At 36.7% G+C, this 15,483-nt stretch overlaps 1 protein-coding gene across 1 annotated transcript in view; it reads right to left on the bottom strand.

The window, feature by feature from the left end:
- Window positions 1–12,729, bottom strand: part of LOC146472642 (ankyrin repeat domain-containing protein 17-like) — a 28,372-nt gene extending 15,643 nt beyond the window's left edge. Inside the window, exons 1-11 of the mRNA XM_085119398.1 lie at window positions 12,467–12,729; window positions 7,885–8,023; window positions 7,374–7,541; window positions 6,389–6,520; window positions 4,679–5,080; window positions 4,124–4,266; window positions 2,578–2,699; window positions 1,328–1,395; window positions 1,132–1,233; window positions 679–768; window positions 53–162 (exon numbers count right to left, since the gene is read on the bottom strand). Coding sequence (XP_084975524.1) covers window positions 53–162; window positions 679–768; window positions 1,132–1,233; window positions 1,328–1,395; window positions 2,578–2,699; window positions 4,124–4,266; window positions 4,679–5,080; window positions 6,389–6,520; window positions 7,374–7,541; window positions 7,885–8,023; window positions 12,467–12,601 — 1,611 coding nt within the window. The 5' untranslated portion in view covers window positions 12,602–12,729. The remainder of the gene's footprint in view (window positions 1–52; window positions 163–678; window positions 769–1,131; window positions 1,234–1,327; window positions 1,396–2,577; window positions 2,700–4,123; window positions 4,267–4,678; window positions 5,081–6,388; window positions 6,521–7,373; window positions 7,542–7,884; window positions 8,024–12,466) is intronic.
- Window positions 12,730–15,483: the final 2,754 nt, after the last annotated feature.

The raw sequence follows: 15,483 nt of genomic DNA, 5'->3' as shown, positions 1-15,483 counted from the left end.
ATGTTGACTTGATAAGGTATTCATATGTCAAGCTACAGTAAGAACCTCTCACCAGTTCAGCCCCAGCTGAAAGCAGAACGTCAGCAACATCAGTATGACCATTCTCACAAGCGAATGACAGTGGGGTATCACCAGTGGCAGTTGTCGCATTAACATTTGCACCTAAAAAACAAAGCAAACTTTTAACAACAACACATTAACATTCTCTACCAGAAACAATAATAAATAAATGTGAATTTCAGTGGAATCCATGGAGTGGCTCTTGTCTCCCCTGTTTCCAGATCGAATTAGAATTTGAAATGTTGGTTTTTGTGGAGGGAAGAAAAGCAGAGTACCCGGAGAAAAACCTTTGGAACAGGGATGAGAACCCAACACAGACTCAACCCACATACATGTATGACGCCGAGACCAGGAATCGAACCCGGGCCACACTGGTGGGAGGTGAGCATTCTCACCACTGCGCCATCCCTGATCCCCATTAAATGCTCCTCGTTTAATTTTAATCACTCATTCATTCCACTGCATGTTACATACTTTCCAGTTTTTTATGCAAACTAGTAACAAAGTTTAGTTTTTTTTTTCAATAACATTGTTTGATTGAGTAGTCAACCTATTAATGAATAAATGAATGTACTAAATATAATTTCTGGGTTTAAACTCTTAAAACTCATAAGGTACCTCGCTCTAACAAGAATTTCACCAAATCTACATGTCCTTCCTGAGCGGCTTCCATCAGTGGAGTTGATGAGCCCTGTTCAATGGCAGCACCTAGCAAAGTAACAACAACCATCTTGTTACTACACTAAGAACATCTTACGTAGATACAGTATTCAAATTGTCATGAGCATGGCCAAAAAATGTGGTCAGTTTTGCCAGTCTGGGAGTCAAACACATGACCATCTGCACACCAGCTGGATGCCCTATTTTGAGTACTATACAACACAAATGCTAGATCAACAATTAAGCTAATCTTACGCTAACGTTAACTTTAAGCCCCTTTTTATGACTAATCAATAAAGAATCTTCAAGATGATTTTTGTCTCTCAGTTTTGACTTAGGTTTTATGGGTGTTAATTTTATTTTTAATTTTGATACTAACAGTGACACTAATTAGCAAAAATTGACAATTACCAGCTTGAAGAAGAAATGCAGCTACATCCTGAAAACCACCACAACATGCCAAACTCAAGGCTGTCTCTTGGGTTTCCTCTGTTTGTGCATGAATATCAGCTCCTGCAGGAGAACAAGAATCCAAGTTACTGTATGCATGTAATACTAGAAGAAATGCTACTTACACAAGTGGTGAACAGCCTAAAAAATTGTTTACCATGTTCCAGAAGTAAGGCAACCATATCAAGATGTCCTTCCCGTGAGGCTTCCATTAGAGGTGTATACCTAAACAACAAACATCAAGGTTTTAGTGATGTGTGCTGCCAAGGGAAGGCAACACACGACAAGAACGCCTATATTTGTGCCATATTAATGTAGGTGATTACTTATATTACTGTTATGTCGTGACAATCTCTGCACAGTTCTGAAAATTCAAATTAACTGATTGACTCTCGTGTATTACAGTAATTCACAAAATTAGCAAATTGGTAATAAACAACCCCAGCATGTGCAGCCAAAATACACAACTTACAGGGTCACAAAATAACAACACTCCTTTGATCTAAAAAGGTTAGAATTTCAAATTATCGAATAAAATACACTAGTTGGTCAGTGTTTGTTGACGTAAGATTACATAGTAACCACGTTTCATCAATGAAAATACAAAGAAAAACAGACAAAAAGCATTCCTTAAAGAAAAATTTATTCAAATAGACTTTTGTTTATGCCCAAGAAGCGAAAGCAACAATTTTTTTCTACAGGGCTGTATGCAGGCGACTTAAAGGAATCGTGAGTCAATTTTGAGGCAAATTTATCGGCCCATGTGGAACCCATTTTTTGAAAATTTTGTGAAAATTGTTAGGAATACAATGAATCAAGTCAACAAGAATACTATTTCAGTACAAATTCACAATCAAAACTGTAATTTTTGTTGATATTAATTGCCAGAAGCGAGCGCTAAAACATTGAGAAAGTCTGCCGCTTAAATGATGGTTTGAGTCGTCCACTTGCCTTTTCATGAAACCACAATCTGGGCAAACACTTACACAAATGGTAAGCAATACCCTTAAATAAAACCCAAAATGTATTGCTTCTCCTTGCAAAACAATGGCAGATCACACAGCGCAAAGCGTGCATCACCTTGTACCAAGATCTAACGCGGCCATGCACGCTGTAGCGGCACAAGTAATAATGAACTCAGAGGTATTGTTTTAGTGAAAGCAACATGTTTTTTTTTAATTCTTAGAGAGCTACAGTAGATAATTATTTTGACCTGTAAGGGAAAAAATGTTTAAGAATAACCACGCACTAATCAAGAAAAGCATGGATGAGTCCGAGGTTTGAGGTGCACTGTACATAGCCAGAGTTCAAGTTAACAGGTTTGTATGATATTAATGTAACAATTAAGCATTGGTTCCAACTTGAATAAAATATTATACTAGCATGGACTTAAATGCCCTGGCATACCCTTCATCGTTGACTTCCTCCAGAAATGCACCTGTCTTGATGAGCAAGTCAGCCAGCTCTACATGACCACCACAGGCTGCTAATGTCAGAGGTGACTCAAAACTATCAGCAGGCATGTTCACCTGCAAAATAACCACAAAATCAGATCACTTCAAAACAGTACTTTAAGGTATGAATAACAAGGGTTTTTTAGTTTCTTTCCAGCATGTCTGTTTTACATTTTTACATATTAATTGCCGTCAATCTCAATAACTGCAGTAGCATGCCATTTAAAGCCAATAAAACTTCACAAAGGTTTGAACCAGACTACTGTAACAAGTCAGTAGTCACTATAAGTCAAGCAGGCCCTGTTGCCGTGTTCAGCATTGGTAAAAAGGACATGTATACCATAGGCAGCTGAGACCGGACTAATCCCTCAAAATGGGAATTTGGCCCAACACATAGTTACCGTCAGTCAGAACCATTAAGGTGGCCAAACACAGTTTTTTGCGCACGCTTTGCAGATTCTGTTGGTGATGCTATTAAGCGCGCGCTAGGGTTGTGGTATGCTAATACGGCGGTCGATAAAGTGATCCCTCAATTTCACATGAATTGGATAATAAAGTTAAGTTTTGATCTTAAATAACTAAGTTTCTCATTTCTGGACACTTTTTCTTTTCTTTCCGAGCAAAAAAATTCATACACTAAGACATTATGCATGCTTTCATCTTTGCCACAAAACCCAATTAAGGCCACGCATGCGCATTAGACCAAACAATTGTGACTGGTTGTTTTCGTGGAAATGAACTGTTTTCTAAGGAGCCCCTCATTATAATTTCGTGACATTTGGCATGAAAATAGTTCCCTAAAAGCGTAACTCGTCTACAAAGAGAAACTTAAATCTAACAGAGGGTAACTTCACAAAACATTTAAATGCAAAATCGATATTTACAGGAGATCTCTCTGTTAAAATTACATGAAAGTTGTGCAACTGTGTCAGTGTTTTGTGAGTTTTTCTAAATACAAAAAATGAAAAAAAATCTAATGAGTACATTTTGTAAAAATAAAGGAAACCTATTATTTATGGACGTTTAATATTTCTCTGCATTGCCATGGAAACGGTACTTAGCTCAACAAGACGTACGAAAATACATTCCTTCTTAGTTAGTCTTATCCCATACCAATTTTGGGCGTCCAGAAGTACATATTTTCCAAATAACGTCTTCTAACACCTGTACACTAAAAAACTGTATTCGGCCACCTTTACTCAAACAATTTGCTACTATAGATAAATTTGAAAATACAGGGTGGAGGAAAAAAACTATGAGAAAACCGTCATATCATAACTTAAGCCCAAAGACATGAGGGTGTTAATCATTTGAATTCAAGTACCCAGAAATTCTGGTAGCAAACAAAAATGCATGCACCATTATTATTTTGCTGACCTCCAGATCTTGCATCAACCATCTCCAAACTGTAATTCAACCAAGGATTTGAGGGTGATATGCTTGTTATACACAAAATCTGGTATGTTCATCACAAAATAAAATACTTGCTGTAGATTTACCTGTGCACCATGATCCAAAAGAAGCTTTGCCACTTCCACATGTCCATCCATTGAGGCCTCCATCAGTGCTGTGTGCATTTCATCCGTTTTGTGCTCTTGATCAGCTCCAGCATCAAGCAGAAACTTGACCATCTCAAGGTGACCTTTTTCACAAAAATAAACACAGTACAGACAAATTTGTAATCTACTTTAAGGCTCAGCTGATACACTGAATTTCAGTTATATTGACTTTAATTTAACCCCAGGTAAAAGTTGAAAGAAACCACAACAACCTTATCAACAGCAAGAACACACTTCAGTCTGAGAGCTGAATGGCTAAAGGTTCATCGCTGTGCAGATTCATTTCTTATCTGTAACTTGAATTGTGTTCAGAACAATTGAAATAGGATGCATAAATTGGGTATAACAATAACTGTAATTGTACTTAGTTACATGTACATGTATAACGGATTGAGGCTATACAGTATCACAATCAAAATAACAACCAATACACTAAACATGTCTACACTACATATACATGTATGAATGCTTTGCCAAAGGAAATCACTTTGATACCTTTATAACATGCCAATGTCAATGCACTTTCTTTAAACTCGTTTGAATGTGAGTTTATACAGGCGCCTCGTTCTAATAACATCTTAGCAACATTTACGTGTCCTCCACTTGCCGCTTCCATCAGAGGGGTGTGGCCATTTTCATTATGTGCCTCGATGTCTGCACCATGATTTAACAGCACCTCGACAACATCCTCATATCCACCACAGCAGGCATAGATAAGGGCAGTGTTACCAGCTTGTGATTGTGAATTGACATCAGCAGTGTGTTCAAGTAAGAGCTTAACAATGTCAATATAGCCACCACTGGAAGCTTCCATCAGAGGAGTGCAATCTCCTTTACTTCCACGATCATCAACACTGGCATTCATGGCTAAGAGCACTTGAGCAAGTTCATAATATCCTGTGAATTGATAGTGTGTATACAATTATTTAACAATACCATTGGTTTGAACAAGTTATACACAATGTTCTCACTAGTATTTATGTTTCTCGAGTATTAAACAGAAACACAAAACAAGACTAATGAAACTACAAAGTGCAATTACAAAAACAGCTTTGAAGCACATTGGTGTACTTCCCAGCGTAGTGTGCAATAATTATTGTATAAAAGTTTTATTTTAACCCATTGATGCCTGTGCAGCCCACAATTTTGCACACTTTTACGTTCAGTCCCTACTACCAGAATCACTTTTCTGTCCCCTATTGTTTTAATTGTCTTCAGAAAAGAATGATCAATCAGAATCCACAGACTGCGCATGCATTTCAATCAGAATGGCAGCTGTGTTCCTCACACATGGATTTTCAAGTTAACAATTTCCCATTCTCAGAAGGAAAACAACCTTTTTTACAATGGCAAGCCAAAAGAAGAAGTCCTAAAGGAATATTTGACAGCTTAAACACTGGAAATCTGCAAGTTAAAGGATGGGCTGTGGTTTTGTCAAAGCAAAGAGGACTGCCCTAAAAATCATCACCAGAGTTATGGACTTTCCATGTTTGAGTGACTCTGGGAATCCACCTTACACAAAAAATAACAGGTTTGATTCTGAATTTGTACTGAGATACTATTTAAATTGACAGTTTCTTCACATTCCTGATGGTTTTCACAAAATTTATGAAAACCATGTTCCGTTTAGGTTAATAAATCACTTGAAAATTGACTAGCAATTCTTTCACATCACTTGGGCAAAACAAATTGAGCAGGAAAATTGCTTTGATTTGGCTTTTGAGTGACAGCCAGTATGTACACAGTTGTTGTTTGTGTTTCTTCAAGGTGTGGAGCCTATCCTACTTGTCGTTTATTATATAACTCTCTGTCTTCAAAGCCTTCACTGAACTTGCTCTAGTTGTAAAAACCTACACACATCACAACAAATTAAAAATAGTCTTTCACATGGTGAAGAACAGCTTAAATCAGTGTACTCTTCCTATATAAAAAAAGTATGACAGGTATGATTGATGAATGTGTATGAGAAATCTCTCAAAGGAGTTTTGATTTGGGAGGATAGGAAGGCAGTGAAATCAATGGTAAAAGGTTATGAACATAACATGTATTTTACAACAGGTGTATTTTTTCAGTCTGATTTTCTTTGATCGGAGTATGCCTGTATCACTGACTGAAAAAAATTCACCTATCATTTATTCACTAGGCTTAACCATCATATTATTTTAGTTTACACCACACAAGTGAAGGGAATAAGGTGATACATACCTGCTGAGCAAGCTAGAGAGAGCAGACTTTCCCCTTCATCCGTTGGTTCATGGACACTCCACCCTTCTTCCAGAAGCTTCCTCACAGCACTAACATCTCCCTCAAGACAAGCTTCAGCAAGGCTCCGGGCTCCTACAGTTAAACAAAATATTACAATTATAATGTATTACAAGAAACTTTTGCAACTACTAGCCAGAGATTTTGGAATTGAAAGATTTTGGGAAACTAGATTGTCGTGCATTTGGAGATGTTGTTGACACTTTGTTCTAATAAATAAGCAATTTTCCTGCTTCACAACATCATGTTGAAAAAAAAATTATTCTTTTCATTGTAGTTAGGTCTTTGTAAGTTATTCTTACCACTGTCTTTGTTTACTACCATCACCAAATGTATATGGTGTTATTGAACAATAAACCATACTAGACGTCAGAGGAAAACATTTTGACTGAATCAACAGCCAAAATCAAGTAATCTAAAGGGGTTTTTTTAGCACAAATGTTGTTACTTTAAGTTATTCTTACCACTGTCTTTGTTTACTACCATCACCAAATGTATATGGTGTTATTGAACAATAAACCATACTAGACGTCAGAGGAAAACATTTTGACTGAATCAACAGCCAAAATCAAGTAATCTAAAGGGGTTTTTTTAGCACAAATGTTGTTACTGATCAAGTAGACACTAAAATTTTTTCGTTGTGATTTAGCAAAAGAACTGGCCATATTATCGAAAGCACCATCCATTACAACATTGTATATGTAACTTCTCACTCATGGTTAAATTGTAGCCAAACTAATGTCTCGCAAATGTTGACATTACCTTTGAATTGTTTTAATAAAAACCAGCATGCCAATCTCAAGCTGTGTGAGGAGATTTGGTAGATAAAATTTTGGCTTAACATAGAAGAATAGTTCCACGACCTAGGTTACGTTTATCTATAATACCTATATCTTGCTCTTTGTTCAAATTAAAACATACACGGTACCTGAATCAGCAGTGGTCTGACCAGCTGATGATGGCATGCCATTGTTCTGAGTTCTCATCCTCGTTAAAGCAGCTGCAGCCTCGTCCAGTGCACAGCTAACTGATGAGGTCAAGCGGCGAAGAACTTCAGGATCAGTAAATGCCTTGCCATCTGCCAACTTACCAACACCTGTCAGACAAAAAAAGTCAACTTTCCCTAAGAGTATTTAAATAGTAGAACAAGAAAATGGTACCTTAGCTTGAACTCAACAAAAATCAACAATCAAGTTACATATAAATATTCATCCTATTTTAACAAACGTTACATCTGCAGTAGAGCTCTAAGGAACCAAAACAAAAAAGATGTTCTGTAAGTTGATACATTCAATTTTGATCCCAATGCCTTTGTCTTTCCCGAGAATATCAGTTGTGGACAAACTACATGTACCAAAATCTTATGTGGTTTAATCATAACAACACATTAAAAACAAGAACAGAGAAAGCAGTTATTAACATAATCATAGAAAGCACACCTGCTGCTTCAAGGAGAGTCTCTAAACGAGCCTGCGTCTCTGGGTCCATCTTTCGTAAATCATTACTTAGACCATCTGAACCAGACAGCATAAGCTTGGACGTCAGTTCACTCCTTTTAGCTCTGAGAATGTACTCCATCTGTAAACAACAAAAATGTATATATAGGTTTAAAAAAGGAAAAGTTACCCTCAAGCCTCCATGTGTAAGTGGCTCACACGGCCAGAGCTTAAGTCAGTTTCTGTAGCATGAAACAACCAAGGGTATTGCTATTTCCCCAGAATGGGATGCAATATGGTTGCCCACATAGTTACACTTGGTTGAAGAGAGACAATGTGCAGCAAAGTTTCTTGTATATGGAAACACCAATAATGTAGACACCAAGCTTGCCTCAAACTGTTGACCGTCTGATTTTCCAACCATCTGATCGAAAGTTTCACGCGCTAACCACTACATCACAGTGCCTCCACCAACACAACAAAAAGACAATGATAAACTTGGCCAACAGCATGACTGCTATTTCTGACTACTTACTGACTATTACTGACTGACTACTTGCTGACTACTATTACGACAGTCATGACTACTATAACTGAACCCTTAAAGTTGTATATTCTGTACTTTCTGCATGTTAGAGCAACTGAAGTATAAACTTAAGGGTTTTTCTGAACATTCCACAAGATCAATAATGAAATGCTACCAGTAATGCAAGTAGTACTGTTTTACAGCTATTAGGGAACTTAAGCGCAGACGTTTCTGAGCCACGGACAGCAACCAGAAATTGAATTTTTCCCTTACTGGAGCATTTTCATGCCATCGCGTTTGTAATGTCAAGCTACCTCATCAACAAGAGGTTTTCCTGTCCACGGTAAGGAGCAAAACCACGCCAAAAAAGGAAACATTCAACTTCTGGTTGCTGTCCATGGCTCACGAACGTCTGTGCTTAAGCTCCCTATTGTTTAATTGTTCAGTCTGTATGAAAGGGATACAAGTATAGAAGCATGAGTTGTCTCAGTGCACATCCCAAAGATGGGCATTTCATGCCCCACCTGCAACCACCTCAGTGCTTCAGCCTTGGGGCTGCAAGGATAGTAGCCCACTCACTGATGACTGATAACTATGCAACAAATCATCTGGGCTTCTGGGAGACTACCAACATCAGATTGCCCAGATTTCATGAGTTAAAGACAAAAAGGCCAAAACACTTTCCTAAATGAGAAATTTATTCAGATAAGCACTTGATGTTTTCCAATGGTGAATTCCTCTTCACTTTGAAAAGACAACAAAATGTCCTCAAGAAATGATTTATTTTCCTTAACCACTACTAAATTCACTGTTTTATTTATTAACTATTCCCTGTCAATTTTATTCTACATTAAAAATTCCTTTTCTTTTCCCACGAATGGGAGATTTGTTGAGCCAGATGGAAATAAAATATTCTGATCTTCAGAGCCAGTGACAAAACTCTTCTTTCTAGGTCAGCCAAAAAGCTTTCAGTTATATGTGCAGATTGGTTCATCTTTCCTGAAGACAATTACAACAATAAGGAACCAAAAATACATTCTAAATGAAGCAGGGGTTGGACATGAACATGCACCAAATCAAGGCCATCAATGGGACTTTACTACACATGGGACTGCATCAAATGCCCCAAGGTATAACTTTGATAGTTACAAAAGTGACAGGAAGGACCCAACAGAAACTACATGTACAACTGGAATATACCAATTTGGCTGTAGAGCCCAATACTGAACAATAGTCCAACAGGCAGATGCATTCAAATTTAGTTTGTCACCTCTATATTCAACAGGGTAGATAATAACATCCAGAAGTTAAAAAGCATTCTCCTTGTCTGTAAACTTTCAGCCAAACCTGGGTCACCACAATATGTAAATTAAAACTAAACTATTTTTCAACTTGAAACACCAAATGCATCCCCATTTGCATGTACAAGATTTAACAAAGAGTAAAACCATTAATGGAATAGCAAAATAAAGATACAGTATTCCTACAGTTGTGATCAAATTTCATCACAAAAGGCTTGAATCTTTCAGGGTTCTATCAGGCATTATACATTTAAAAAGTTACACTAAAACTTTATAAAATTGACACTGATTCAAAAGATATTTGAAATACATTTTAGAGTTCTTCAAATTCTTTTAAGGCGAAAGCATTCCAGATAACTTCATATCACAACAATATGGGCCATAATTAAAATATTTTTATATTTCAATCGGTCAAATTACATTTGTATCACTGTAATAAGTCCCACAAAACCTGAAGCAGAGACATGCAAAGATTAACGATAAAAACCGACGTTTCGGTGTCTACATGACACCATTGTCAAGAAGAAATAAAAAATTACAGAGTCTGCGGCAAGGTGTAACAAAAAATAATAGGGACTTAGATTTTGTTTGCATGCAGTCAAATGTAATTCAGATTAAATGGGATACAAGCTCAAGATGCAACTACATGTGACTTTTCCTTTGGTTTTCAATTCTTACAGAACTTTGAACTAAAAACTTACTTGCCCATGACTAACCTTGACCTTTAAGATGATGTGAAAATTCTGTTCATTAATTCTTTGGTGACTTTTACCAGTCCAAAGCAAATCAGCAGTACGTGACATGCATGGAAATCATTTCAAATTTCTTACACAATTAAAACTAAATGCTACATGGATATCTCCAAAATCATATGCATTTTTTAGTACCACATTTCACTGAACTAATGGTAAAATGACTAATTTCTCCATCCAGGCAAAATTCCGGTTACCACTTATCTCACTGTAAAAATATTTTACTTAGTTTACAACCTTCTTTATAAGAAATAGGATTTACACGAGACTTTTTAATTGTTAACCAACAATGTAGAGGGTCACAATAACCAGACAACAAGATGAGAACACTATTTATCTTTCTTATTGTATACAACACTGCAATGTGGGTTCCTGAATCTATACCACATGCTTCATGTTGAGCATGTCAGCCTTCCTAATCAGCGGCATGGGTAGACTGCAAAAATAGAGATTTTTAAAAAAAAGTTGGGTTTTGAGTAAATCACATTTTTTTTCATGGAAGTTCTTTGGGTGGTGCATAAATTTAGATGACAAAATAAAAAAATAGTGTGTGGGCACTTTAATCCATCTGTTTGCCATTCTCCAAGGATGACATTTTATTTCAAGTTTGCTTCTGTTCAATCATTCTTCAAAGAAGTTTCCTAAGATGGCCCAGAAACTGCGTTCGACATAAGATTAAAGCAAAATCAAAGCTCTTCGCACTTAAGTAAGACTTTGCATACATAAATTTTCACACAAGAAAATATTTACAGTAAAACGAAACCGTTAAGTATGGATAAATACCAATAAAGATACTTGAAGTACAATAAGTGAAAAATTACCAAACAGAAACAACAATACGGTAACATGATTATGTAATCGGATTCTTCCCTTGGGGCAAAAACAATAGAAATATACATAATTTCTAAACAACTGGGTGAAAAGCATGCTACCAACTTCACTACATTTCAATAGAATCCCAGGTTGAAACAATTACTGCAGATATTTCTTTCAGAATATAAATTTCCTTTTGTTTTTCCCGAACGTTCAAAAAGTCATAAGGTTGAAGTCCTACATACATTATCTACGCTCAGTGGGTCACAAAATTCGAGCTAGTACGTCAAGAAATAAACAATTTGCATGTTTGGCAAATCGATGGTGTTTTAGTATGAAACGGCAAAAAATGAAAGTAATCCGATATAATACACTAAATATAATGTTATTTCACTTGAATGCCGATTTTATCAACTGCTACCATTCTCGTTTCGCCCACCCCCCTGGCACGTGTTTCAGGCTTCGTTCAGAATGTCGTAGCGATAAAGAACTGAACAGAAATTAATCTTCGCATTATAAATGATCACCTTAAATGGTCCTTCCAAAGGAAACGGGATGGATCTTTTGATCACGAATAAAATATCAGCTCGGTGTAGAAATCTATTTTTTTCATCAGTCAACTGTCCCTCTCGCGTTACTCAAAATGCTAAAGTTTGTGCCAGCAGAAGGGCATCTCAAACGAAAAGCCTATATGATGATAGATAAAGTGAAATCGATGCATATTACAGAAAGTACATTTCCGTTTCCACTACTGTTAAATTTTAAACGTTCGTTAAAAACCATAAGAAAGCGAACAATGTACCCGTCAAAACACGGTAAATACACTGAACAAACTTTAGTCTCAAGTATTTACGGCAAAGAAGACAAGACCGCTTAGCTAAACCGTTCGCCGTCTTTCCCGAAATTACAAAAAATAAAGCAAAAAACTGTTTCATAAAGAAAAGAGACACTGTCTCCTTAAAAGCTCATTCAACGGTACCTCTAGTTTTCCCTAAACAAATATTTTCCATCACGAAGTCGAAGGGTTAGCTTTCATAGCTTTAATATTAATCATGAAGACAGAATAATTAACATACCAAGAAACAATTTTCTGTCGTTCAAACGGAGAGAATAACCCTAAAAACTATTCTACCAAATAGAAGAAGGACAAAGGATTCTACAAAAAATATTCAGGGAAAATAAATCGCTCTTACCGCTGAATGTTCGGCGCTTTCGTCGTCAAGATCATCATCTTCCTCGTCTGAAGAATCCGAAATCGATGGCGACCTTTCGTTCGGAAAAACCGCGCTTGAACTCGTCACTGACTTTTGTTGTTGGTGAATAGACATTATCTAAGAGTTTCTATTGTTATTTACAACTATTCTAAAATGTTTTCTCGGCATATTATAGTCTTTACTTCATAAGAAAATGCGAAGTCTCGCCATCGGCCGCCATGTTTCAGGCATCACAGTGCCACTGATTCTCGGAAAACCCCGGATATATGTAAATGGCGGATCTGAGATTGCGCAGAGTAACACTCGGTTTAGCTCTTGATGGTATAAGCGCCAATATGGCAAAGAAGGGTTTTCGTACACCATAGAATGCATAGGAAATTTCACGGATATTTTGTGGTTGCGATAAACCCTAGACTACGAGTAAACAAAATTTTTCTTATGGAGGCAATCGGAAGGAAGGAGTACATGCGCGCAGGAAACCGCATGGCGACAATTTCGGCGCGCGCGTGTCAAGGACAAAATGAAAACAAAACAGTAGGGTAGAAGAATTCTGTAGCGTTTATTTGAAAGTTTTGAAATGTGACACTGGAGAATTCATGGGAGAAATTTATGTAAATAGTTAAAAGGTATGATTCGACGAGTGTCTGAAAACATAGTGGCCTTTCTTTCCCGAGGGGAACTAACACAGGTCCACAAGAATATTTTTTCTTCCACGCATTCTTGAAGCGATGCCGAAGTATCATCCATTCTTTTTTTCCATCTTTAATTCGTGTCTATTTTCACTGTGCAGGAAGCAGTCGTTGTTCGTCTCCTGCTGTCTGTCCAATTTTTTTATATGCATATATATATAGGGGTGTGTCATTAGAAATTAGTTGAGAAAAAATGCCGGTTATATAAAAAGACTGAAAACATGGTATGTGTCATGACTGTTTAGGGCAAGAAATGAAAAAAGAAAAAATAAGTTGAATTTGGAACCTGATGAGGAAGTAACGATAAGTTTGCATCACTGCCGTGGAGTCTAAGTCGACAACTCGAAGATGGAGAACGAAGCAATGGATTTGGAAAATTGCAAAAAAAAAAAAAAGTTATAATGCCAAAAAAAAGCAAGGCTGATTTTATTATTATTATTATTATTATTATTATTATTATTATTATTATTATTATTATTATTATTATTATTATTATTATTATTATATAAATAATAATCTCTTTATTAACATATTCCAAGCAAATTGCTATTCACAAGTAAAAAAAGTAGAAAAGAGAACTATTAAAAGCTATTTACAATTCATTTTGATTAAAAAAGAGACTACTTTCAAGCACAATTTTTTTAAAGAAAAAAAAATAAATGTCATAAAGTTACAATGCTATTCTTATTTGTAATAAAAAAAATCATATGATCATATCCTGACAGGGATATCCCTGATTATGGCTGCTGATTATTTTTAGACCTTATTATTATTTGTTCTTCAAATTATTGCTGATTAATCCTTTACACAGGATCCGGTACTTTTATTTTGTCGCGGTAGTCCTTCCAAACACAGTTACTTGGTTTTACTAAAAAAAAAACACCATGTTTTTTTTTCTCTCAGAATTTGCGTCCATAGGTCACTTGTACAATTGAAATATTATAAGTACTTAAATTCCGTTCCAAAGGTCCAAAGGCAATGTTACACGGGACGATTTTTTTAGAAATATTCTTCATTTGTGTAACATTATAATTTTTTTACATTTTTAATTAAAAAGGAAAACGATTTTATGTGGCACCACATCACGAGTTTGACCTGCACTTTTCAAAAGTTCTATTTTCACCGGACCCTGATAATCTGCAGCTGCATTGTTTTTTTGGGGTTGGGATCATTGTTCTGTTGTTCGTTGTTTTGTCGAGTCTCGACCAACCATGTAAGACATTGCAAACGGTGCAGGTCGCCGCGACTCATTTTCTCCATAAACTTACAACACGCTGCAAGGAGTTGTTAGGACGATGCGTGGTGTTCGAAGGGTTTGAACAAACCCTCTTAGGAGCTCACCGTGATTGGGAGAATGAAACAAAACATCGAAAGATAAAAAATTACGTCATCAGCAAGCCTTCCCTATAGTGTAAGAGTATATCTTCCAAAGCAATAGTTATTGTTCAGGGAGGCTTTCAATTTGGAACTCTTCGCTCTTATAATTTCTCACACTGCGGTCTTATCGTGATTATGGAGCTGTTATCTCTCAACCCCGTTCCCAGGGCCTCTCCTCTACCATTTTACACCGAGAACTAGATAGTGGGTTATTCGTTTTCTTGTATACATGTTTAGCTCGAATTGTAACATAAGATTCTGGCTCTCTTCTACATGTGCCGTCTAGGCGTCAGGTTCTGAACTGTTTAGATGTCCGTAAGATGCAACTCTGTTCCTTTCCCTTGTTTTTCTTTTTATCGTACTACAGTTCATAGTTAAGGCCAATACAGCCAAAGTCAGACCATTGAGACATGTATACCGCGTTTCGCGCGTACTGTTAATTTCGCGAAAGTTCGGGATCGATGAATTTCGTGAATATTAATTTCGCGATGGCAAGAAAAACTAGAGCTAAACAGTATACTAAATTTTGAGATTTTGAAGCTTATCTTTACGTGAGGATTGAAAGGATTTCACGTCTGCCAAGAAATTCGGAGAGCGATCGTTACACAGATTTTACCTTGTAGACACAAAAGAAATTCTTCTTATTATTTTGTTATATAATATGGTATCAAATTTCGCGAGCATTAAATTTCGCTTTTTTTTTGAAATCGCGAAAATTAGTAAGAATAAGGTGTTGGCTGTACCCCCCCGCCACACACACACCCCTCAGAATTCACCCAGCCGTTTCAGCCGTTTCAGGGACAAAGCAAACAACCCTTCTGAAATGCCAGCTACGCTCCCGCGTTGCCGCAACAAAATGTCTCAAAAGTTGCCGTGCGCCATGTTGTCTTTAAAAACTGTCGAAAAATGCTAACGTTCTGACAATAAGCC

This window comes from Pavona decussata, unplaced genomic scaffold, assembly GCF_977016875.1.
Source record: "Pavona decussata unplaced genomic scaffold, jaPavDecu1.1 SCAFFOLD_98, whole genome shotgun sequence".
Lineage (NCBI taxonomy): Eukaryota > Metazoa > Cnidaria > Anthozoa > Scleractinia > Agariciidae > Pavona > Pavona decussata.
Note: the sequence above shows the minus strand (reverse complement) of the source record. Positions and strands in the feature narration are given on the sequence as shown.